General features: G+C 47.0%; 1 protein-coding gene across 1 annotated transcript in view; it reads left to right on the plus strand.

Annotated features, from left to right (window-relative positions):
* The window catches only part of WWC3 (WWC family member 3), a 119,920-nt gene that overhangs the window by 41,098 nt on the left and 52,525 nt on the right, over positions 1 to 26,297 (plus strand). Inside the window, exons 3-5 of the mRNA XM_026015289.2 lie at positions 3,802 to 4,005; positions 15,674 to 15,750; positions 16,890 to 16,969. Coding sequence (XP_025871074.2) covers positions 3,802 to 4,005; positions 15,674 to 15,750; positions 16,890 to 16,969 — 361 coding nt within the window. The remainder of the gene's footprint in view (positions 1 to 3,801; positions 4,006 to 15,673; positions 15,751 to 16,889; positions 16,970 to 26,297) is intronic.

The following is a 26,297-nucleotide window of genomic DNA, read 5'->3' on the forward strand; positions in this document are numbered from 1 at the left end:
CCTGCAGGTGAGGGCCACTCCCACAGTGAGGGTTGCTGCAGTCTGGGCCTGGGCACCTGTGCACCAGGGCTTCCCTGAGCCCAGGCGGTATTACTGAATGGCAGAGGCATCTGCCTTACACAACCTTTCTGGAAAGTCTGTCTGCCACTGAGGTCCTGGACCCGTTCTGGCTCGCCCCTTGTAAACCCAGCTTCCTCATCCCTCCATACCCCCTTCTGTGGGAACCGTGGGTGCTCCTTGCTCACTTGTTCACTGTCACAGGGAGTGTTCTAGAGCACCTCTCTGTGCTAGTCACTCGGGGCTCTGGGAACTCAAGGAAGTGAGACCCAGTGTCTACCCTCAAGGATTCTACATGACACTAGATGTGGCCATGAACCCAAAAACTGAGTAATCACCAAGGACTTTCTTCCAGCCACTGTGAGTATAAGTGGGATGACTCAGCGCGGTGGGTGATGAAGACATCAGAGAACCCAACTTTTTTTTTCTTTCGGGAATAAGAAAGGTGATTATTGTTGCATAATTTGTACATGGGGACCAAACACTGCATTCCAGAAAACTTGCTCCCAAGAACCCAAGTCTTCATAGCACAGCTTTATTTTTTATTTTTATTTTTTTCATAGCACAGCTTTAAAACTCTTTAAAGGCACAGAACCTGAGGAGTCAGGTACTAAATTGGAAATGTGCAGGTTGTTGGTGGGGTGTGAGGGACCAGAGGGTCCCTGGGTTGACCACCTTCGAGGCTCCCAAGAGCCTCAGGTGCACTGTACAGAGTGCAGCCAGTGCCTGTGGGCTGCGGTGGGCTCTGTGCTGCATAGACAGCAGCGACTCCGGCGCCTTACAGCCGTGAGTCTGCCCCGCCCTAGGCCCCCCAAATGTGAACTTCGGGCTAGCCCAGGACCCTGATTTTTGTTGTTTTATTTGGTTTCTTATTTCCTGGTGTGAGTTTTTGGGGCCTGGAGGGGCTTTCCAGTAGGGGCCTGGGGTGGCGTTGTTGGGGGGTAGGGGATGTTGGCGAAAGGTGGTTGCAAGGGAGAACTTCCTTGAGACATCCTAGCAGGCGTGTGTGTGTCTTTGGTAAAGTAAACATGACATAACATTTACTTTTTCCAATCATTTTGAGATGAAATCCACAGAACATGAAATTAACCATTTTAAAGTGCAGGGGTCAGTGGTATTTGGTGCGTTCTGTGTTGTACAAGCCACCACCTCTGTCTAGTTCCAGAACATTTCTTCACCCCGCAGTCAAACCTGGAGCCCATTAGCGGTCACTCCCCATTCCTCCTCCAGGCTCCCAGCCCCTGGCCACCATGAAACGTCCTTTCTGTCTCTGGATTGCCTCTCCTGGACATTTCATATAGACGGAATTGTACCCTACGTGGCCTGTTGTATCCGATTCCTTTCACTCAGTATGATGTGTGTGAGGTTCATCCGTATTGTGGCGTGAAGCAGCACCTCATTCCTGTTATGGCGGGATGACCTTCCATTGCACAGAGACACCGTGTTTTATTTATTCATTCATCAGTTGCTGGAATTAAGGTTGAAATTCCACCTTTTGGCTGTTGTTACAGTGCTGGCCAAGCACACTTAATTAAATTAATTAACTTATTTATTAAGATGTAATTGGTTTTATTAAACAGTTTGGAAATTAGGTGGCATCCCATCTAGCAAATAGAGGGGAGCTCCCCAGGCACATTTTAAAAGAATTACCTTGCACACTTTATTTACTTTTATTTTTTCAAATTTTTATTTCAATTCTAGGTAGGTAATATACAACGAATTGGATATTTACTTAAAATTTGGGTTGGGGGAATGTTGCCAGCACTTCTCCTGTCGGAGCTCGCTCTTATTTTGTTTTGGCTGCCAGCAGCCTGCATGTGTTTACCAATATGTCATTGGTAAAACAGCCACCATCGCCTGGGGTCTCTGAGTTGGGAACAGGGACACGGCTTTGTGTTTTTTACTTTGTTGAGGCAACAACACTTGTGTTGAAATCTCCGTTAGGAGATCTGCTGCAGTGAAGGAGGCTAGCCTTTTCCGAGTCTGGGTGACTTGCCCCGTTTGCTCAGTCTGTATCCTCAGAGCTCGGATCAACTTTCAGGACCTCGGTCTTCTGCCTGTGGAGCACACGGCCCCCTCCGTCCTCATCAATGAGCCTGCAGTCGCCAGTTAGCGATGGCCTTCTGGCTTTCGGGTGAATGGAAGGTCCTGAGGATAGAACGCTGGCTGAGGCCGTGTGCCTGCCTTTGAGGAGCCTGGGGTTTGGTGGGGGCGGAGTGGGGGGGATGGGGACAGAAGCGTGGCAGCACTTGCGTGCCCAGTGGTAAGAACTGCAGTCTTGCCCATTGCAGAGAGGTGGGTGTGCTTGGGGTAGGGGGCAGAGGAGGCTTCAGAAAGGCGGGGCTTTCACAGAGGGACTTGGAAGATGGTCGGGTTTCCTGGTGGGTGGAAAATGACAGAAGTAGTGGCGCTTGGGAAAAATTGATCCTGTGTAGGGTGTCTGTGGGGGGAAAGGACAGAAACCAGAAACGGAGCTGGTGAGTGAGTTTTGGGACTCCTGATCACGGGGAGGATACTGCTATAAAAGATACTCATGTGCTAAAGAGTCGCAAGCAGAGTTAGGAAGGCGTCTCTGGTGAGTGCACTGAGCGTGGCCTTTGCTGGGAAGAGACAGGAAGCCTGCGTGGTTTTGGAGGGGAGTCATGGGGATCTGAGCGAACTTAGGGGAGAGGGAATGAAGGGCATGTCGCCAGTCATTATTAATTCTAGGGGCAGGAATCCCCAGTTCTTGATGACCAGTGGATGATTCTGGGTGAGGGAGACGAGCAAGCTTTGTCTGAGGATGAGTCCCAGGGTGGCCAAGTGGATAGATCCAGGTGCTCACTTCTAGAGGGGAGGCAGGAGGAGAAGCGGGTGATTGCAGGGTCACTGCTCTGGTTCCGGTTCTGGTAGTAAAAGGGCGCTGTGTAGAATGAGATCTGCTTTGGACGACTGACTCAAAATTTCTCTGGGCCCGTCCAGGTAGAGATGCATCTAGGAGGCAGTTGGAGGAAAAGTGGGAGCCCAGGAGAGAGGCTGGAGCCAGAGGGAGGCATGAGCCTCCCTCGTAGAGTGAGAAAGCCAGAATGGAAAAGGAGGGAATGTATAGGTGGCAGGAGATGAGGAAGCCGGCAGAGAACTCAGAAGGGCTGCAGCTCCGGGCCGAGGCAAGGGGAAGGGGAGCAAGCTGCATCAGAGGGGCGTCTGGGGCCAAAGAAGCCAGCGAGAAGGTTGGAGGTAGCTGTTAGTTCGACTGTGACAAGGGGCGCCTGTGGGCTCAGTGGGTGAAGCGTCTGCCTTCAGCTCAGGTCGTGACCCTGGGTCCTGGGATCGAGCCCCACGTCGGGCTCTCCGCTCAGTGGGGGCTGGCTTCGCCCTCTGCCTCTGCCGTTCCCCCTGCATGTGCGCGCGCTCTCTCTCTCTCTCTCTCTCTTTCTCTCTTACATAAAATCTTCAAAAGGTTTGCCTGTGATGAGCCCTCCGGTTTCATCCCCGCCAGTGTTTATTCACAGTAAAAAATTGTGTGGTACCGTCTTCACCCCTCCCACCCCCAGCCCACCACTGCATATCCATAGTGTTCTTCTGACCTCAGCGTGGACACGTGAACAAAAGGTGTTCCACGCGTGGGGAAGCTTCGTTCCGTAGATGCTTCCGGCCCGCGCGTCCCAGCAATTCACTGATTTTCGGGGCACGACCTGCCCGACGGCCGGTCACCCTGAAGACGTTACTGTTAAGGCGCTTACGTTTTTGGCCTTTCACTTTCAGAGCTTACCCAGCTCGAGGACCCCAGGGAGCAGTGGCGGCGCGAGCAGGAGCGGATGCTCAAGGAGTACCTGGTTGTGGCCCAGGAGGCCCTCAACGCCAAGAAGGAGATCTACCAGGTCAAGCAGCAGCGGTTCGAGCTGGCTCAGGAGGAGTACCAGCAGCTGCACAAGATGTGCGAGGACGACAGCCGCTCCCACGCCAGCTGTGAGTTGCCGCCTCTCCGCTAGGCCGCCTGCGGACGCTCGGCTCGAGTCGGGCGCCAGGGCCTCCCCGTGTCTCCCCACACGCGCATTGATCATGGGACCGTGGAGCCCGCGAAAGCAAGGGCCCCTGCCCTCCAGACCTTACGTTCGTGGGGCAGGGAGGACATAAACACGCACGTTTCAGGTAGCCACACGAAACCACCCCATGTCCTAGTCAGTCCGGAAAAGGGCTCCACCCCGAGATCTCTGCCGCGAACGGTGCTCGTCAGGGGTGATCCTCGGGAAGGCCGCACGGCGGTTTCGTTGATCCCGCGTGGAAGGATTCAGGAGCCATCCCCCGTGTCGAGCACCTGTCTCCTTGTAGAGTCCTTTCTGGAGCAATCCACTGACCGTGGAGGGACTCTGTGTGAGCCAGAGGGCCGGCCCAGTGAGCTGGGTGCATGCTAATGTTGTCAGAGGGAGCCCCTCTTAGTTGTAGAGGCTGCTGGATGTGAGCCCCCGTTTTGTGAGTGCTCAGCAGATGCTCAGGTATTGAAGGAACCGGGTCCAGTCTCAGAAAGCAAAGTGTTCTCTTCCGGACACAGTCACTGCTTGAGCCTGTCCCCTCACAACAGAGTGGTCCCACTTAACAGCCCCCCACAGGTGCACACGGCCGTGATGGTGCTGGGTGCCAGTGAGCTTGCGAAGAAGGTATGAAGGTGCCACTGCTTGGTTTTGTGTTACAACAACCTAAGTCTAGTTGGGACATGGAGAGACTTACCTGTGACATGAGTGCCACATTGCCAGGTATTTGGCTCTGGTGACACCATTTTGAACATTAAAGATGCAGGCAGAGCTTTATTCTGTGTTGCAAGGCAAACGGAGTTAAGGCCGAGGGGCCATTGTCCTTTCTTACTGCCCCTGCTGTTGAGGGTGAAATTGCCTTACAAGCTGTGGGGAGGACGGAGGTGGGGCATCCCCTCTGGAACAGGAATTTAAGAGGCAAGGTCAGGCCCCGGGTATAATGGTATGCTGTTTCCAGGTCGTCTTATCTCTTGTTCTTCAAATATTGATATCGACTAGATTGATTTAGTCTCTGGTTTTTGTTTAAACTGTCCGTCAGAATGCAGTGGTCAGCTCGGTGCTAATTTTTAGAGGCTGGTTTCTTATCTCCAGAGTTTCTTTTCTCATGCTGTCTTTCTCTGATTTTGGTTATCAGGCCTCACAGAATGAATTGGGAAGTGTTCCCTTCTCCTCTCTTTTCAGAAAGAGTTTGTGTGGGATTGGTATTTGATAGAACTTGAGAGAATTCACCAGAAAAGCTATCTGGACCTTGAGCTCCTTGTGGGAATGTTTGTAACTATAAATTCAGTATCTTTAGTAGATATGCTTTTCAGATGTTTTGTTTCTTCTTGAATCAATTTTGTTATTTGTGTGTTTCAAAGAATTTGTTTCATCTCCTCCAAAAGTCAGTAAATTTTTTTTTTTTTTTATCAAGAGTTAGATAGTAAATACTTTAGGCTTTGTGGACCATATGGTCTCAGTTGCAACTACCCAACCCTGTCTTTATAGTCCAAAAGCAGCCAGAGACAATACATAAACCAATGTGTGTGGCTTGTTCTGATAAAAGTGTAAACACAGGTAAGAGGCTTGATTTGGCCAGCAGGGAACTTGCCGACTGCTGTTCCAAGTTGTCAGGTTATAAAGTTGTTTGTAGAATTCCCTTACCATTTAAAAAAAAATATCCAGACACTCTGAGGTGGTGTCCTTTCATTCCTGCTATTAATAATTCCCATCTTATTTTTTTCTTAATCAGCGTAGCTAGACTTTTATTGATTGTATTTATCTATTACAGTCAATTGGCTTTGGGTTTTTTTTTCCCTTCTCCTGTTGTCTGTTTTTATTTGATCAATTTCTCCTCTTTATTATTTTCTTCCTTCTTAGTTTGGTTTTACCCTCTTCTTCCTTTTCTAGCTGGTCTAAGCTAGAAACTTAGTAAGTAGAAAGTAGATCTAGTAGAAACTTAGATCAATGGTTTCTGAGCTTTCTTACTTTGCCACATAACCTCTAAAGGCATGACTTCTTCATTACGTGTCGTTTTAACTACATGCCACAAATGTTAGTATTTTTTCAGCCAATTCAAAATGGTTTCTCATGTACTTTGTAGTTTCTTTTTTGACCCATGGGTTCTTTTAAGTAATTTTTTTTTTTTACTTTTAAAAAATACGTATTATAAATTTAAAGTCAGTTAACTAATATATGATGTATCATTAGTTTCAGAGGTAGAGGTCAGTGATTCATCAGTCTCATATCACACCCAGGGCTCATTCCATTACGTGCCCTCCTTAGTGCCCGTCATCACCCAGTTACCCCGTCCCCCCACCGCCCCCCTCCAGCCAATCTCAGTTTTTTGGACTCTCTTATGGTTTATCTCCCTCTTTAATTTTGTCATTTTATTTTTCCCTCTCTTCCTCTATGATCCTCTGTTTTGTTTCTTAAATTCTAGATATGAGTGGGATCATATGATAATATGATAATTGTCTTTCTCTGATTGACTTATTTCCCTTAGCATAAAACCCTCTAGTTTCATCCATGTCATTGCAAATGGCAATATTTCAATTAAAAAAATATTTTACTTATTCATGAGAGACACACAGAGAGAGGCAGAGACATAGGCAGAGGGAGAAGCAGGCTCCCTGTGAGGAGCCCCATGTGGGACTCGATCCCAGGACCCCAGAATCATTGCCTGAACCGAAGGCAGACTCTCAACTACTGAGCCATCCAGGCACCCCAAGATTTTAATTTTTTGATGGCTGAGTAGTATTCCATTTTGTGTGTGTGTGTGTGTGTGTGTGTGTGTGTGTGTGTGTGTGTATCTATATATCTATATATATCACATCTTCTTTATCAGTTCATCTGTTAATGGACATCTGGGCTCTTTCCATAGTTTGGCTCATGGGTTATTGGGACTTTTTCAACATGTCATGTTGATTTCGAATTTAATTCCATTGTGGTCAGAAAGTACATTATATAAGATTTCAGTCTTTGGGAATCTATCGAGGTGACTTATGGCCCAGCAACTGGTCTCTCTTAGTGACCTCAGAGGATTAGAAGCCCATGGACTTTGTACCTCGAGGTCGCACCTAGCTGCAGCAGTAGCTTATAACTGTTTTTCAGAGCATATGGGTAGCGATTTTGAGCCTTTTAGAAAGTTAGGATAGAAGCTAGGTTAAACCATATGAAATTGTTACTTTTGTAGCTTAAAAAGGGCTGAACGTTGGCAATTTCATCTGATTCCGTGTGACAGAATGTTTCTTCCCACTCACCTTTATTTATTTATATTTTTTTAAAAAGATTTTATTTATTCATGAGAGATACAGAGAGACAGAGACACAGGCAGAGGGAGAAGCAGGCTCCATGCAGGGAGCCTGATGTAGGACTCGATCCCGGGACTCCAGGATCATGCCCTGGGCCGAAGGCAGGCACTGAACTGCTGAGCCACCCAGGGACCCCCCCCCCCCCACCTTTAGGGACTTTATCTGTCCCGTGATTGGGTTTGGTTAGGTCTCCAAAGGCCCTCCAGTCGGTTTTTGTAAGGATGGAATGGGAGAAAGACATGTCAGAAAATTTTGGTAGGAAGATTCTTGCCAGTGATTGAAACAAAAAAATTGCCTTGAGGGAAGATGTTTCTTACACATGACCTACTACTAGTGCTGCTGAGACTTGAGTTGCAGTGCAGGTGGGGGTCAGGACCTGAGCCCTTGCTGATGCAGGGACAGAAGGGCCCTTGAGCATCCCATTGGATTCCACACCAGCCCTGAGGGAAGTGAGGGAGGAGGAGTCCCGGGGCAGAGCTGAGCCCACAGATGGAGAACACCGAGAGCTTTTAGCCCTTTAATGCTGGGATATCACTTAGCATCAGATTTTTTATTTCCAGGGGCTTTTCTCTCCCCTGACATTGGGGCAAGTAGGGAATTGCACTCACTTATATTCCTTCCTGTGCTCCATAGAATTTAATGAAAACTCAAGATGCTGTCCTGAGCAGTGCATGGGGAAACCTGTAGTAGAGGAAGCAGATGACTCTGGAGTGTTCACTTGAGATTCTGACAAGCTCATCAGAATCCCAACCTGCTAGAAGTCTGTGTAGACGCAGTCTCTGCATCCACTCGTGTACGTGGCCTTGGCAGCCAGATTGGGCCCATCTATTTTCACAGAGGGCTGGAAATACCGGTGGATTTTGCCGGGGCCTATGGGCTCATCTGGGAAAAGACTCTGAATGGAATCTAGGCCTTGATCCAAGTGCTTTACCAGGTTGCTGCTGTCCCTGGGGTTTTGACCAAGCTCTTTCAGCTTGCCATTTAACCTGAACTATCAATTATGATGAGGAAAACTCTGTTGGATAATTCAAAGGAATCCTCTCTGGCCACATGGGTCTCACACAGCCCAGATTGCTGTCAGAGCTAGTCTCTACAGTAGGCAGGCGTCTCCTGGTACTGGGAACAGAATAACATTCGGAACTTATTTCCCATTACTTCCCTCATCGGCAATGACTTGAAGCGAAAGGAGCCAGTATTCAGTGGGCTAGTGTTATGATCTCTGCATTGTCAGGATTGCAACATTCTGAGGTACACGAAGCTGTCTTTGTTGTGCATGTGAGTAACGATATTGGGAAGGCTAACTTACATACCCAGTAAAGGGCTTGAACCGAGATCTGTTTGTGTGTGTGACCTTCCGTGCTTTGTACTGTTTCTAGACATGGAAGAGGCAGCACAAAAGAGCCAATTGTGTTTTTGAAACACCTTGCCCTCTCTGGTGGTTCAAGTTATCTGGAAATAAAGACCGATTGTAAATTGACAAGTCATCTGGCAGTTTTGCAACACTAACAGGGGCAAGCAGACGGTAGAGCACCATCTACTCCTTGGCCTTCTTGTGGCCCATGGTAGGATCGCCAAACTATTCAGTAAGTTTCCAACACATACTTATTTAGCACCTGGTGTTGGTATATACTAAGTGTTGGGGGACAATTTGTCCCTAATGGCCAACTGTAGGGAAAGATAAGGCAACGATAGTGAACAGAGGAATGAACTAAAATAGCCATTTTTAATATTGGAGCAGAAGGGTACAAGGAAGGCTGGGAGGAAGGGGTATGCATTTCTCCCATCCCCTTGACAGATTTCACCCTGAGTTATGGAAATCACCAGAATAAAACTCCATTCACTGGAGAGAAAAGATTTTGTGTCAATATTGGGCCATCTGGAATCTAAGAATATCCCAGCCTTGACCATTTTTTATCCTCGAGCAAAGTAAATTCAGATGCTGGCTGGATTTTAGCATACATGTCCCCAAAACTCAGAACCCTACTCCACTTTATTTCTGGGGGCTGCCTGGTCCCCAGTCCTGTTTTCTGCTCTTGCAGAGCAGGGGTTGGAGCTGCTTGGCAGCAGACGCGTGCTCTCTGACACGCACCCACTTCTCCTCTGCAGCTCTGTTTTGTAGTTTACTCCTATTTCTTCATGTATCGTGTTGTGTTGTGTTGCTGGCAAGGGAGTTTATTAAAATATTTGTAGTGAAGGAATTGATTGCAGCATTCTGGATAACTACAAATATTGAAAACAGAAAGTACTACCTGAGAATTGGAGACCTTTGTGTTTCTTGACCTGGGGAGTTACATTTGTATTTGCTTTGCATTATTAACTCACTGTTTTGCACACTTTTCTTTATGTGCGTTATCCTCCACCACAAAGTAGAAAGAAAAACCAGGAGGAACTGCAGTAAATTGTCAACATCGCTCATATCTAGAGGTGGAGAGAGGAAGGCCTTTTTCTGTTTTTAAATTTATTTTAAAGTTTGTCTCGAATTCCATGCATTTTATACAGTGAGCATAATTCTCTCTGGGTGAAGAATGAATTGGTTCCTCATCTAGAAGAAGATGCCCTACCTTCTTCATTGTAGTGTATCCTTCCCTTTGCCTTTTCCACTGAATATGTTTGTTATGTCAGAAATATTTATTCTGGAGCTAACTGTTCAGTCTTCCTGAGAAAATTTAGCTTCTTGATGCATTCAGATGAAGTATATGACCATTGCGGGATCTTTTGGAAGGGGTTCTTGCATGGGGTAAATTATAGTCTAAACCACAGTCAGTGGGCAGCCCCAGTGGCGCAGCGGTTTAGTGCCGCCTGCAGCCCAGGGCGTGATCCTGGAGACCCGGGATCGACTCCCATGTCAGGCTCCCTGCATGGAGCCTGCTTCTCCCTCTGCCTGTGTCTCTGCCTCTCTCTCTCTCTCTCTCTCTCTCTCTCTCTCTGTATGTGTGTGTGTTTCTCGTGAATAAATAAATAAAATATTTTTTAAAAAACACAGCAAATTATGTATGGCCTCTGGGCTGAATCTTGTCCACTTTGGCTGTTTATAAATAAAGTATTAGTGGAACACAGCCACATCCACTCTCTTAACCAATTGTCTGTAGTAGCTACCACGGCAGAGTTGAGGATTTGAGACAGAGACTATATGGCCCACAAAGCCAAAAGTATTTACTGTCCGGCCCTTTGCAGAAAAAGTTTCCCAACTCCTGGTCTACATCAGTAGTTCTGAACCTTGGCTTCAGGGTATAGTCTCCTGAGGGGCTTTTAAAAACTGCTGCCTGGGCCCCACTCCCAGAGATTTTGATCTAGCTGGCTATGGGTGGGGTCAGACTTTTTTTTTCTTTTTATAAAGCTCCCCAGATGATTCCCAGAGGTGAGCATCCACTAGTCTAGATTGACTTGTGATGGTCTCTTCCAGCAGCAGGAATATGACTTTGAAAAAAAAAAAGAAAAAGAAAAAAAAAGGAATATGACTTTGTTATCCTGGCTCCTAGAAACTACCAGAAGTCTGCACCAAAAGTATCTTTGGGTGGTTGGGAGAGTTGGTCTACTCTCCCGTGAGAAAGTGCTGACCCACCCTGAATTCCTGGGTTAGGTGGTGGTGAAGCTTGACCTTATCAGTTATCAGTTTTGCCAACATTCTTTCTGAGGCTTTAAGCCCGTCCCACAAAGACTGTCTTCCATTGGTTATCCACCGTAGAGGGTTTCTCCTCTACTATCTCGCTTAGGATAATGGCCACGGTCCATCCATTCAACCTTTTGTTTTCCTTCATGCAAGCGTGTTGGAGCTGGCAGGAGAAAAATGGATCACGCAGCATTTTTCACAGGTATTAGTTGGCAAGACTCAATCTTGAAGGTGATTGCAGGGCATGCATGTCTGTTGAGAGATAATCTCCCAGTCCGTCCTGGAGAACATTTCTGAGAGATTCTTATTTTGAATTTGGTGGCATCTTGTCTTACTTCTGTAGGTCACCTCTGAGTGGGCCTGGGTTTTTTTTTTTCCTTCTTTTGCTTATGGTGGCTTTAAAAACAAATGTCATGCCCTCCTCCATTGGCCTGGGTTATTTACATGCGTGCCTTTGTCACTGCTCTGGTAATTAGTACCTGTCAGCATGGGAACTGTCAGGGCTTGCCATCCTTTCTGCCAGAATTCTCTTGGCTTCCTTGAGCAACTCCCTGCAGTGCTGTTGCCTGGAGGTGCGCACCTGGTCCTCAGGACCAGTCTGCCCAGAGGACATCTTTGGAGAAGGACTTCTGGTCTTTTAAAGCGTGTCATCCCCCTGGGGCGATCTCAGGTTCTCACAGCACAGAGGAGGCCGGTGTGGAATGAGAAACAGGGAGATAGAGGCGGACAGGCACACGGGCATGCATGTTTTCCCTTTTCAAGACCCCAGAAAATCGAAATCCAGAATAAGTACTGGGGTCTGCAGCATCTTGAGTGCTAAAAACACAGGTCATGGTCACCTATCAGACAGTTGGCACCAGGGAGCCAGAGGTCCATTCCTTCTCCTGATGGAAAAGCTGATCTGATTAAAGAATCTTGGGCTGTAGGCCCACAGGAGCCCAAGTTTCAGACAGAAAGTCCCTTTTTGACTGATGTACATCAAGTCACTACAAACTTAGTCTTTGTCAGGTGGGGATAAGTAATCATCTCTCCAAAGATGTTTTATTTTATTTTAGGGAGAGAGAGCACGAGTGAGCACGGGGGTGGTAGGGGAGAGAGTCAGAGGGAGAGAGAGACAGAGTCCCAAACGTGGGGCTTCATCCCACGATCCGAGATCACGACCCGAGCCAAAATCAAGAGTTGAATGCCCAACTGATTGAGTCACTCAGATGCCCCACTCTCACAAAGATTTTATGAGAATAGGTGAAATTAAAGGTAGAAGGCACCTTCTAATAGCAAGGTACGATAGTTTACATTTCTGTGGTCCAGTTAGATCATAACCTTGATCTCAGATCCCCCATAGCGCTACCGTATGCCTGCGTGGACTCCTTAAGCTGTTTAATAGCTGTGCCCACTCAAGTCTTCAAGAGAGAAGAAAGCTTTCGAGGTGAAAGTCTGGCATTTATCATAAACCTTGAGATCGGAGATGTGTCTTAACAGAAGATAAGGAAGATAATTCTTTTTTTAAAAGATTTTATTTATTCATGAGAGAGACACAGAGAGAGGCAGAGGGGGAAGTAGTCTCCCTGAAGGGAGCCTGATGTGGGACTCGATCACTCTGGGATCCCGCCCTGAGCCAAAGGCAGACGCTCAGCCGCTGAACCACCCAGGCTTCCCAACAATTCTTTTTTTAAATGTTGTGAAACGTGTGCTGTGAAAAATGGAGTTTGGAGTCCAGAGGTATTCCTTGGACTCTGGAAATGGGTTACATTAGACTTACTGGCGGATGTAAGGAACTAAGAACTATATGAGTTGAATTATATTATTCAAAGTTATGCTGGTGTTCACGACTCTCCTTAGGGTTTGAAGATAAGTGTGCTCGCTGTTTTAGGTAATCAAGTTGCCTGTTCCCTCCTCCCACTCTTGGAATCTTAACATTGTAGGGACTGTAGCAAAGCTGTCATGAATGCTATCTACATAAGCCAAACCTATTCCATCATTTAGGACGGTGTTAGCTGTAAGTAACAGAAAAGACTAACTCCCGTGGACCTGGACAAAGGACACCTATTGTCACATGACAGAGTCCTCCTGTCGTGGGGTGACTTGGCGGCTTGTTGACGCTACGGTTTCTCAGGCTCCCCCTCCAGGGCTAGGTACACACCGAGTCTCCCAGGGCACAGGTGCATACCCGACAAGCTCGAGGTCCCGCTAGTTAGGAAGGAGAGAGAACTGGGGGACAGGTTGCCGTGTGTTTGTCCAGCTGCATCCTGTTATTTCAAGTCTCTTTGCTGATTTTCCCTATGAAATTGCACAGGAATTTTGTGGCAACGATTTCAGGCCAGGGTGTGACTGCTGTTTAACATTGCAGTTACCTCCCCTGGACTTTGGTGATGGGGTTACTTTCTACCCCAAAAGGGAACAATCCCAGGTGGTAACTGTTGGCATTGTCTTCCTCAAATGCCAGGTGACGAGTTGACACACGTGGAAGTGAGGAGTCAGCAAGCCCGAGGCTCATGGGCTTATTATCTGGGTCCATGTGGAAATCCCTTCAGCTCAGGTCTGGGAAACTTCTAAGTCCCTGGAGTTTAATGTGGAGATTTTATATAAATGATTTCTGACTTTTTAAAAAAGATTTTATTTGTTTATTTATAAGAGACACAGAGAGAGGCTCCCCACCCCCGCGGGGAGCCTGATGTGGGACTCGATTCCAGGACCCCAGGATCACGACCTAAGCCAAAGGCAGACGCTCAGCCACTGAGCTACCCACGTGTCCCTGATTTTTTTTTAAAAGATTACTTATTTTTCATGAGAGACACAGAGAGAGGCAGAGACTCAGGGAGAGGGAGAAACAGGCTCCCCATGCGGGACTCGATCCCAGGATCCCGGGATCAGGACCTGAGCTGCAGGCAGACACTCAACTGCTGAGCCACCGAGGCATCCTGGTGTCCCTGATTTTTGACTCTTAAGGGCTTTGTATAAGGTGTCACTCTAGTGCTGAGCTTCCGTGAAGCCAAAGAGCCAGTCAAGGTGGAAGTTTCTAGGGTTTGGAAATAGATATTCTTTATCTAAGAAAGAATTCTATTTTAAAAATGTTTTACTCCCTGTTTTTGGGATATTACGATTTTTAAAAAAGATTTTATTTATTTATTCATGAGAGACACAGAGAGAGAAGCAGAGACACAGGCAGAGGGAGAAGCAGGCTCCCTGTGGGGGTGCCCGATGTGGGACTTGATCCCAGGACCCCGGGATCACACCCTGGGCCGAAGGGAGGCACTCAACCACTGAGCCACCCAGGCGTCCCGAGATATTACGATTCTAAATATAAGAGCATTTAAGATAAAGTTGGCAAATGCTTAGCTCGTCCAGATAATTATTTCTGGTAGATTCTAATGGTTTGAATTTCTGACTGATAAGGACTTCAGTGGTAAGTATTTTATAGAACTGTTTTTTAAAGAGCTGTCCTCCGAACTGCTCAGATTAACTTCGGGTGTAGTTCTGGTTGGGGCTGTAGAACAATCTTGCTGCGTAAGCCGCTTGGTGACTTGGAGCCATCCTTCTCTGATACAAAGTCAGGAAAGGCTTTTGCACTAGCTTCTAGCCGTTGGCACCTAGTTATCTGAATGACAGTCAGCCTTCAGGACCAGGTCAAGGGAGTAAGGGGAGGGTGCTGGCACTGCAGCTGGGTCTCCTGTGCAGGTGGAGTTAATGTCAGTGGCCCGGAAGCACATCAGACTGGTGTGGGGTGGCCACGGTGCAGACAGGCTAGGGTAGGGCTAGGCCGGGCCCCTGCTGCGCACACGCGACGGCTTCCGAAGCCGAAGAGAAAGGATGCAGGAGCATCAAGAAGAGGCGACGCGGAGAGGTGAACAGGGTGATAGAGGTGAGCAGCAGCCACAGGCACCGGAGCCGCTGGAAGGCTGGGGGAGGCTCTTCGGTCTGTGCACCCGAAGAAGTTGGCCGTGCCCAGTCCCCCGGTACTGGCTGTCGGGCTGCCGGTGCTGTGGCCGGTCGGGGTTTGGGCCCCGCGGGCTGTGCTGCCCAGTCGTGCGGTGGGTTTCAGCCAAACCCACAGCGAAAGTAGCTGCCGGCGTCCCAGTCGGGGTGCCGCATTGCGGGGTGCCCGGACGTGCGCCTGGGACCAACAGCTTTTTGCAGGCCCGCCGGATGCGGAGACGTTACTAGAAAGTTGTCTCTTGTTTTCGAAATCTCTAGTAGTCGTTTGTTTCTTACATCAAAAATTGTTCACCTGGAGAATATAGATATGAAGAAAATAGAAATGAAATCTTTGGTGATGAAACCATCGAGAATAACCATCCGTATCCGTCCTTCTAGAGGCATCCATGTGTGTACGTACACATGTGCAAAGAGTGTCAAAATGGATTCAGGCTGCGGGTACTATTTCTGTAGTAAGAGCAGGTGTCCATACCACAATCACCCCCGCACCCTGCTGAGTGTATCTGTGGTTTTTAAACCTGAGTAAATTTGCAGTCGAAGTGAACAGAGTTTTGACTTACCGACAGACATGGATTTCCTCATGTGGAATCACCCAGAAAGGCAAGTGAAACATCAAGATTTGAGGATGTGAAATGTTAATCCCTTAGGAGCCAGGGCCAGCTTATAAATCGGAGACTTAGAATTAATGGTTGCTTCAGAAGTTCCTGTCTATGTGTATTTACTTATTTTAAAGGATCCATTATAAAATAAAGTATTTTCCTTCTGTTTAGCCTTCTCTGGATATTCAGCAAATACAAAGTACGACCCATACCAAATTAAAGCAGAAATAGCAAGTCGTCGGGATAGGGTGAGTAAAATGAGTGCTTTCATGACTAGAAGCTCCATATGTATTTTTATGTAACATAACTTATCATGGCTCACTTCATGGTGGTCAGTGTGTGTAACACTCGTATCTTGGTAAAATTTTCAATTTCGTGGATTATTATATTTGGTTTTACTTTTCACTTTTTTCTAATAGGAGGGGAAAAGTTTCTTTTTGAAACCTCAGCCCATCCATCAAAAAATGGCCTGTATATCCCTCTGTGTTTTTCATAGAGCTAGACTCTTCCCACCCAGTTTGGAAGGATTTGGTGACATTAGGCCCCGATCTCAAAGGACTGCTTCCCTGTATTAGAGGGATGCCAGGTCTGACCCTTGGCAACTTTAGCACCTGCTGCTCTTCCCTGGTTGCTGTATTCCTAGGGAAATCCTTCCTGCAGTGCCATTATGACCAGAAGGTTCTGATGCTCCTTCCCCAGTGACACTGGAATTCGTTATGTGCCACCCTGTCTCATCCTTTCAGCCCCCTGTCTTGGTTGTAGGGGAAGGGGGACGGTTTTGTGGCATTGGCAATGAGGCGTGGGAGACATCTTGGAAATGAAGCCTCCTCTTCTGGTGTCTCGTTCCCGAAACCAGGGTTTCTTTTCTAGTGCAGTGGTTCTCAGAACTTAGTGCACCTGAGAAAAACACCTGGGGAGTTGATTAAACACATAAGCTCCCAGGCCCAGCCCCTGAGTTTTAACACAGGCCTGAAGTGGGTGCTGGAATCTGTTGAACTAAGCACTTCAGGGGATTGACTTTCCCTACTGGGACAGCATGTTTTTAGCAACAGTGTTTCATGCATGGGATCTAAGTAGTAAGTAGAGGGAAGATGAAAAAAAGTATTACATAGTTTGCTACTTGTAATGTATAAATCACTGCCTTGAAAAAGAAAATGGTTGGGGGTTCCACATAGGTAGGAACCTGTCAGTGATCTGGGATTTTTGTATCTAAGCAAGGCACTTCTTCCAGGATGGCTGTTATATATGCCCGTGGATGGAAGTTCACGGAGAAGATAGATGATCCAGGGGGTTGTAAGCTAATCAAGAACTTGGATGACAATGCTAACAACTGTAGAAATCATTTTCATAGCTTTTTTTTGGAAAAAAAAATATAATTTGTCTTCAGCTTTCCAGATTGAAACGAGAGCTGACCCAGATGAAGCAAGAACTGCAGTACAAGGAGAGAGGGGTGGAGACCCTGCAAGAGTGAGTTGCCTGTGATTATAGAAGGGGCACTTTTCCTGTGATTTCCTCTTGGGCTGACCTGTGTGGTGCCTGGGCATGTGTCCCAAAGCTTCATGGGTGTTCGCTTTTATGCTTTTATTTGTGCTTATCTTTTCCCAGTCCTAAGCCTCAGACTCTTTCTTTTCCTTGAAGATAACTTGGTTCCTTTAAGTGGAAATATGTGAGAAATAAGACCTTTATTTTCTTTTTATGCATGTTCTCTGTAGCTGCACTGTCCAAGACACATATGGCTGTTTAAATTTGAATTCCAGTTTTACTCCGTTTAGTCTCAACATTTTTTATCCTAAAACTTAAATTAATTAAAATGGAATAAAATTACATATTTAGAACCTCAGTTGCATAGCCACATCTGAAATGCTCAGCAGTCACTTGTGGCTAGTGTAGATTTTTCTCTGCCTTGGCGTGATTGATATTTTGGACCAAGTAACTCTTTGTGCATCATAGGATGTTTAGCTATGACCCCTTAGATGCCAGTAGTACCCTCTCACCCAGTTGTGACTGCCAAAAATGTCTCTAGACATTGCCAAATGTTCCCTGGAGGGCACACGAGGCCCCGGTTGAGAACCACTGGGCTAGTGGCCACTGCCTTGGATAGCACAGATAATGGAACATTCCCATTGTCCCAGAACATCCTGTTGGACAGTCTGGTCTGTAGGTCTTCTTCCTTTTGGCATCTTTACAGTTAGAACTTTATCCCTACTTAAGAGTTCGGGGTTGAATTCTTTTTATGTGAGCTGTATTAAGTCAGCAAGTTCAGTGAACAAAAGTTATTTTCTAACTGGTGATACTGTTCTTCCGAAAGAATTAATTTTCTTGAGAAAGGGTATTACATGCTTGTCGGTGGGTTGAGAGTCTATTCTCTCTTGATTCAGAGCCTGGCTTCACTTGCTGAACTTGAGCATGTGCTTCGTGAAACCTTCTGTGCCTGCTTTTTTCATGGGTCAGTGGGGATGGTTTTAGCACGGGCTGCTATGACAAACTACCACAGACTGGGGGAGTTAACAGCCAACATTTCCTCCTCACAGTTCTGGAGGCTAGAAGGCCAAAGTCAAGGCACTGGCAAATTTGGTGAGGGTCTGCTTCCTGCCTTCTTGCCATGCCTCTCCATGGTGGTGGTGAGCTCTGGTTTCCAGTGTCTTTTCCTTTTAAGACCCAATCCTGGGGGACCCCACTCTCATGACCTCATCTAATTGCCCCTAAGACTCTGTCTCCATATACCATAACATTGGGAGTTAGGGCTTGCCTTGTGAATTTTTGGGAGACATGCATGTTCAATCCAGAGCCATGATCATTGGGCTGAATTGTCCAGAGGGCGGGACACCTGGGTGGCTCAGTGGTTGAGCATCTGCCTTTGGCTCAGCGTGTGGTCCTGTGGTCCGGGATTGAGTCCCCCAGTAGGCTCCCCACAGGGAGCCTGCTTCTCCCTCTGCCTCTCTCTGTGTGTCCCTCATGAATAAATAAATAATCTTAAAAAAAATTGTCCAGAGGGCAGCACCAGTGCCTGCCATAGTCAACCTTCAGCAAATGGCAGGGATCTGTGTGGTTACTATTCTCGGGAAGGGTGGGCAGCATGCCACTCTCTTGAATCCTGTATGCAGATACAATGACAGTGTGTCACATGTGACCGAAGTATTGCTCTTTACAGGGAAGTGATACAAGAATGTCAGTGTTTGACAAGCATAATTATCTCAGCCCCATATAAAGGGTAATTACTGGGCATGTCAAACCCTGTTGTTTAATACTAGGTTGAGATTCACTTTCTTAATCATCCAGGATTGGTTTGGTTGATGATTTGTTTGCCCATTTCTTTCTTAAGGACATATAATAGGCACCAAGGGAGTCAAAGTAGACAGGTGAGCTGGGTCCTGCCAGGGGGTCTTGGCTTTCTCTGGCCCTGAGACATAATCATGCCCTCTGCAGGTCCCACCACACAGTGGATTTTGATAATCCCACCCACATGCTTACTGTGGCCTGGAGTCATTTAACTTTACTGCCAGCTTTTTGCTTCTCTACCATTATCCAGTGGTGTGTATGCACGCCCACCTTCTCCCCTGATTTCAGTCCATGGTGGTGGTTACTTTAATTAGCCCTGGTCAGTACAGCTTTTAAATTTTTTTAAAGGATTTAATTTATTTATTCATGAGAGACCCAGAGAGAGAGACACAGAGACAATAGGCAGAGGGGGAGAAGCAGGCTCCCTGCAGGGAGCCCGACATGGGACTCAACCCCAGGATCATGCCCTGAGCCGAAGGAGGATGCTCAGCCACTGAGCCCCCGAGGTGCTGCAGTACAGCTTTTTAAAAATTTGCTTAGACAAATCAGTCTTCTTTTGTTGCTCATCTTGTCCATTCCCAACACACTAGTACAGGTTCTGTTACCTTCTCCTTACTGCCAGCCAGCCTCCAGATGCTCATATGCCTGCTAGGGTGCATCTCTGGGCTGTGGCTGCATTTTCCTGTGTCACTTTTGCTAAAGGGCCAGATAAGAAATAAGCAGAAGCAAACAGTTTAATTTTGGAGGTCTTCTACTAGGCTGTCCGCTTGAATCGGAGATTGAGTTCATTCTTTCATTCGGCCACACGGTAGCTTTCTCTCGTTACCAGGGAGAGCTGGGACTTCGCAGTGTGTCTAGGTAATATGCAACTGAATGCTAGGCATTGTGCCGTGTGGACGTTGCAGTTAGGTCAGTTTTCCCTTGTAGAAGTTCTGGGGAAGGTGATTGAGATTTCAGGTGGGTCAGGATCACTCTGAGGCCCCACAGGACCCCCGAGCCTCAGAGGGGAGCCTGGCCCGGCACTCTGCCCCCCCCCACCCCAGCGGCGCTCTGGCTTCAGTAGTGAGGTTGCCAGGCCCGGGACCCATCCCTTTTGGCCCCTGCTGCTCTGGCCATGGCTATTTCCTTGCGAGTACAGGTGCCGCTGGCACAACTGTAGGCTGAATGCTCGAAAAGCAAAGGTGCCGGGGCTTGGAGCGGGGGTGGGTGGGGAGCGGTTGAGGAAACCCCTTTCCGTCCGGGGCCCTGGGAAGCCGATTCATCGCTTGGAGTGGAACTAATGTCAAGAAGAGGAAGAGGTGGCCTCAGTTTCTGCGGGTTTATGGGACGGGAAGCAGCCAGCACAGGGAGGGCTGTACTTGACACCTGCAGCCAGAGCAAAGAAGGGCCAGTGCTCTTCGTAGTTGCTTTCTGCTTTCCTTAGCAAGGTCTCACGTTGGGGACTCGCAGGGGTAAATGCATCCCTGCCCAGGGGGCAGTCCTCACTCCCTGCCAGAGTCTGTGGGGATGCCCACCCTCCCCAGTGGAGGCTGAGGCTTGGCATGGGAGAAGGTTCTGGACTCACTGTGGGTCCCGGGGGAGTCACTGCAGCTTTCTGGCTAGCACTGCTTTGAGAGGCAGTGTTTAATTGGCTGCGTTGTCACTGTACATGCTCACTCTGTCCTCTGAGGAAGGAGACAAAACATGGGCATGCATGCCATGCTCAAAATTCTTTGCAAGTGAAAAATAATCTCACAGCCTTTCCCTGAGTTAGGCTGTGTAGGAGACAAAAGCAGCCTCATTTTTCTGGTATTGAAGACTGGCTCTTGTGTTTCTATCAACTCAGGTGGATTGGTATTATTATTGAGAAATTTGGAAAACCTTCTGTGAGCATTGATAATGTGATTAACCCTGCCCCTGCTATAAAACCCTAACTCCAAGCACAGATGATACACGGGCTGTTGTACGTAGATGGGCTTCTTGGATGTTATGACCAATATTGACTTAAGGCAGAGACCCTAGGTTTTCCTCCAGAAAATTTTCTGCTCTTCTTGCTTCCCAGAATATCCAGTATATTCTTTTCCAGAACACCTCGCCAGGAATTTAGCCGCTTATAACATTTTAAACTCTTACTTGTTTATCTTGGTGAGCTTTCCTGGCTAGCAAGGAAATCCATCATTATGCTTGGGTCCAAGTGAAGAAAAAAGAACCTTTTGTATTTTTTTTTTAGGTCTATGTATGTTGTTAATTTTTGTAAATGGGAGCTGGCCATGAGTATAATCTCTGGGTTAATGATAGAATTAGGTACGTGTGTGTGTAAGTGTGTGTGTAATATATATAAACTTTTAATGATGGAAAATGTCAAACATACACAAAAGTAGAGAGAATAGTATCATGGAGCCCTCTGTGCCTTTCACCCCACTTCAGCAACTAACCACAAAGGGGCCAGTCTGTTGGCCACCGCATCCCCCAAACCCTTACTGCCTTATTGAAGCAAATCCTAGAATCATAGTTAATCCATAAATAGCTCTCCTAAAGTTAGGGATCCTTTTTGAAAACATAACTATAATGCCTGTACCTCCACTTAATAACATCATCTCTTAACATCACCTCCTTTCCAGCAAGTTTTCCCATCTCTCCAGTGCGTTCGGGTCCAGCTTCGGAAGAGGCCCACGTGGTACGTTTGGTGGGTGTGTCTCTGAGTCTCTACTCCCCATCCTTATTTTTGTTTTTCCTGCCAACAACTTATTTGTTGAAGAAACCAATTTGCTTGTCCTGTAGAATTTTCCTGATTCTGAATTTTGCTGCTTCAGTACTCATGGGATCATTTAACACGTTCCTCCGTCCCCTGCTACTTATGCAAAGTAGTGCAGTTAGTTTGAGAGGCTTGAACTGATTTCAGTTCAAGTTCTTTTTCTATTCCTTTTTGGGGGCGAAGTATGTTTTGTAGCTGGTGGTGAGGGTACTTCCATCGGGAGATGCAGATTCCCCAGTTGTCTTTTTCTGTGATGTGGAGAATGTCACGTATGTCCATTCATAACGTTTCCCATCGACTTTACTCCTGATGCTGTGCACGAGTAGATGTGAAAGAGCTCAGGATAAGTTCCCAAATGTGGATTTGCTAGGCCAAAGGGTAAATGCATAGATTGTATTTAGGAGACGTTGCCAAATCCCCCTCTCTAGGAGTTGTGCCACGTTGCCTTCCCACCACTAACAGATGAGTTTCTGTTCCCACAACTGTGCCAACAGTATGTATTATCAAGCTTTTGCATTTTTGCCAGTCTCAGAGGTGAGAGATAGTATCTCAGTGTAGTTGTAATTTGCATTTCTCTTGAGGCCCTCTTTAAAAGTCTTCAGAAAATAGGAGCAGCATTTATGAGTACAAAAGTCTTTAGGAAAATCGAGCTTTTCCTGTGAAAATGCTGCTGGGCTCCATTGCCCTAAAGTTTCTGAAGGTTGTTTGGAAAAAGTGTCTTAATGTAACTTGTTAGTGACATCCAGCGGGAAAGGCAGAGGACTCAGGACCAGGATGTGCGCAGTTTCGCAAAAGGGTGATGTACTATGATGTGCTGAGTGTGCCAGTATGTGTGGGAGATTTCCCTGTGTAGTTATTCTAGATCTCCTGGAGATACGGAATGTACCTCGTGTTAGATTCCGTTGTCCTGCAGCCAGAAAGCTCATTTGACATTGCTTCACGCTGAGTTTCCCATGCTTACATGCCATCGAGGCCTTTCTCCACCAGGACACCTGTAAGGTCCCCGAGTTCTGGTGTGATGGGCCAGGACGCTTTGGGGGGGGGGGGGGGTGGGCAGGAGCACCGTCCTGCTCGCCTTTTTACCATCCATTCATGGTGTGCTGTTGCCACAGCTGGCACCCGTCCCCTTCTCCGAGCTTCTGCTGTGGTCACTGTGATGGCTCACATTTTCATGCCGTAGTCATGGGGACTTGTACAGTGTCTCCTGTGCTTGCGGCTCCTTCGGGCTTTCTCTCTCACTTAGAATACAGTCCCCAGGACTGAATGAGTTGGCCCCTGCCCGGACTGTGTTTCCCCCAGTGTCACCCCCACTCACCTGCATCCACCCCCTGGCCACCCTGTGACTCTCCCCACTGGAATTTGTAGCTCCAGGTGCCAGGAACACCCTTTCTCCCAAATTGCACATGCCCGTTCCCTCCCTCCTGTAGCTTTCTGGACAAAGAGGGTCTCACCAGGATCCTTGGTTCACCATTGGATCTGAAAAGGACCCTTTTCTGTCACACACTGTCCTGGAACCTGGCTTCCTTTTCCTTAAAACACGGATGGTTGCCTGCTCTAATTTTTGTGGTCTGTTTCCTTGACTAGCATAATGCCACACGAGAAGGATGACTTTGCTTTGTTCCTTGCTTGGTCCTCAGGACTCAGACACTTGCGGGCAAGTGGCCCAAGTGGACCCTGGGGCAGGGCTGAGTGGCCCAAGTGGACCCTGGCCCAGGTGCTGTGCAGAGCAGCTGATGTTGCTGCTCCTGCCCGCTGGGAGCTGATGCTTGGCTCATGTCACTGCTGGACACTGGGACCCTCCGAGTGAGGGCCTGGGCTGCCCGTACCACAGGGAGGCTCTGTGAATTGGCCCTGTCATCTTCTTACTAACTTCCCTCTAGTGCTCGCTTCCTTCTCTTCTTCATATTGTGTTCCATTGTGTTTTAAGAAATCCCATTCCTATTCCTGCTGTTCAGATTACAGAAAGGGGTGTTTGGTAGATGTTCCAATAACCAGGTTCCATGTGGCACATTCTTCACTACGAGGTGAACCTTTTTGCTTCGAACCTCGTAGCTGCTTGATGAACTTCTCTTCCCTTTATGGGTGGTATGAATAACACCCGTGTGTCTCCCCTCCCGAGCATTCTGTACTACAATGCCGCACTGTTAGATATTGTAATTAGCATTTTCTGTCCGAGGGGAGTTAGTGTTTTCAGAAGAGAATGGGATTGTTCACAGTTGGGACAGGCTCAGGCCTATAGTATCGCATTAACCTAGCACGTAAGGTGCGGTCCATGCAGAACCCCCAGCACTGTTGCCATAACTGTGCAGCATACAGCGGCAGGGGTGGAAACAAAAAGAGCATTGTTTCCGGTTGTGGGACAGGTCTGGTGCTCCACACAGGACCTGCTGTTGATAGAAAGCTGCCAGAAGCTGTCTGAAGTGCATTCAAGGCCACCTGCCCAAGCTGGTGATGTAAAAGGTAGAGTTGTGACAAAACTTCTCATTCTTTTGGGTTGTAATGTGTGGTATTAATACAGAATATCTTTCAAGTCCTGGCAGCCCTTTTCTTCATGCTGTGGGTTAAGAAGCCATTTAGTTTGGGGCCCCTGGATGGCTCAGTTGGTTAAGCAACTGACTCTTGATTTTGACTCAGGTCACCATCTCAGGGTCATGGGATCGAGTCCCACATCGTCGGGCTCTGCACTCAGTGGAGAGTCTGCTTTTTCCCCTTTGCTCCCCCACCAACTTGCGTGTGTGTGCTCTCTCTCCCTCTCTCTGTCTCTTTCTAATAAATGGATAAATCTTTATTTAAAAAAAGAAGCCATGTGGTTTTACTATTGCCAGTAAGTTCTCTTAGCATCCTAAATTGAACAACAAATACGGAAACTGTAGAGCAACGGGAGGCAGGGGTTGAGAAACAACTCTAAGCTGCCTTCTCAACCACACTTCTGTCATCATGCGAAGCTGCACATTCTTCTCTTCTCTCTAACCATTTCTTTCAAAAGCAGACCATAAAGAGCACCAGTGTACTTTGGGATGACATTTGACGGGCTGTGTGGGTGGCCTTTGGGTTTGACATAGTGTGAGTTTGGAGGCCTTGACTTTGAGTGTATTGCTAACCCAGTGAGGAAGAGGATGAGTGCCGATGTGAGGGGTCTTGGTGTGAACCTCACACTGTGCCCCTTACTGGCTGTGTTACCTCGAGCAAGTCACCTCACCTCCCTGAAGCTGCTGCAAGATGTTGAGAGAAAAGTGAAGACTCTGGTCTGTGTACTAGATTTTTTTTTTTTTACACTGTGCCTTAGTCCATTTGGTCTGCTATAACAAAATACCACAGACTGGGTGGCTTATAAGCACTAGAAATTTATTTCTTAAAGTTTTGGAGGCTGGAAGTACCAGCATGGTCAGGTTCTGTGTCCAGTGAAAGCCAGCTTCTTGATTCCTAAATAGCCATCTTCTTGCTGTGTCCTCCCATGATGGAAGGGGCAGGGAACCCTGTGGGCTGTTTTATAAGAGCACTGATCCCATTCATGGGGGCTTCTCTCTCATGACCTGATCACCTCCCGAAGGCCCCACCACCTAACACCATCACCCTGGGAATTACGATCCCAGCATGTGAACAGGGTGGTGGGACATAGACATTCAGATCACAGCACACTGCATAATAACCTAGGTTTTCATTAGTACCACCTTTTGTTGAGTGGGTATTACTTTTCTATCATTTTTTTCCAGATGTATAAGCACTCTCTTGGGCTCTTAATTAAGATTGAAAAAAGAAAAGACAGTTCTTTGGCAGTCACAGATGTTATGATTTTCTTTATGAAATGGAATATATTGGTATTTTAGAAAACACCAAATCACTGACCACATCCTCTGAGTTTGACCAAAGTTCTAGAGGGAATTTGACCAAAGGGAAAACACTCCCAAAGAAATGAATTTTGCAGATGTAAAGGAAAAGGTTTCCTCCTCTTTGAAGTTTTTATTAGATGAGAATTTATCATAGTTGCAAAATTGGAAGTGGTGGGAGTTCTGTGAAACATTGCTTGCCCTTATAAAAGCATATGGGCCCGACCTTGGCCGCCCTGAGCGGGGGCACGCCTGCGGTATCAAGGGGCATCACTGCACTTGGCGATCCAGTGCAGACTTGAGCACTGGGGGACATGGGTTTGAATCCTGGAAGCTCTCCCAGACCTTCGCTTGTCATCTTGGGCCACTTAGTTCATCTCTCTGAGCCTCACGTGTTTCCTTATAAAATCTGAGAAGGTTATGCTTACCCCATAAAGCTGTTGAGGGGATTCCAGGAGGTGACAAAGGCAAAGCATGCAGCCAGACCCTGGCACCTAGTAGGTGCTTGATACATCAAACTATTTTAATGTACTGTGCATATAATTATATAATATAACCGAATAATATGTACTATATAAAATGTTTCTAGAAGGTTAGATTTGCATAATATATAATAATCCTTATGTATAATTATATTCTTATATAATGTAATATATAATATTAATATATGAAATGTATACTTACTTAAAAATAGTTACATACTATTATTATATAACAGTATTTGCTCTGAAATACTAGGACTTCAAGATCACGTTCCCTAGTAGCTTTCACACTTTTAAAACATTTTAAACAGTGGAATCTTTTTCCCTTTCCTTTCCTGCAAAGGACATCCTCTATGAAACCAGAATGTCTGAGACAGAGCAAAGGGGAGGTGCTTGCTGAAGCGGGGGTGAAGGTCCCCAAGCCCTAAACAGGCTCTCCCTTTAGTTGCTTCTGCTCCCCATGCCAGGGCACC

Source organism: Vulpes vulpes, chromosome X, assembly GCF_048418805.1.
Source record: "Vulpes vulpes isolate BD-2025 chromosome X, VulVul3, whole genome shotgun sequence".
Lineage (NCBI taxonomy): Eukaryota > Metazoa > Chordata > Mammalia > Carnivora > Canidae > Vulpes > Vulpes vulpes.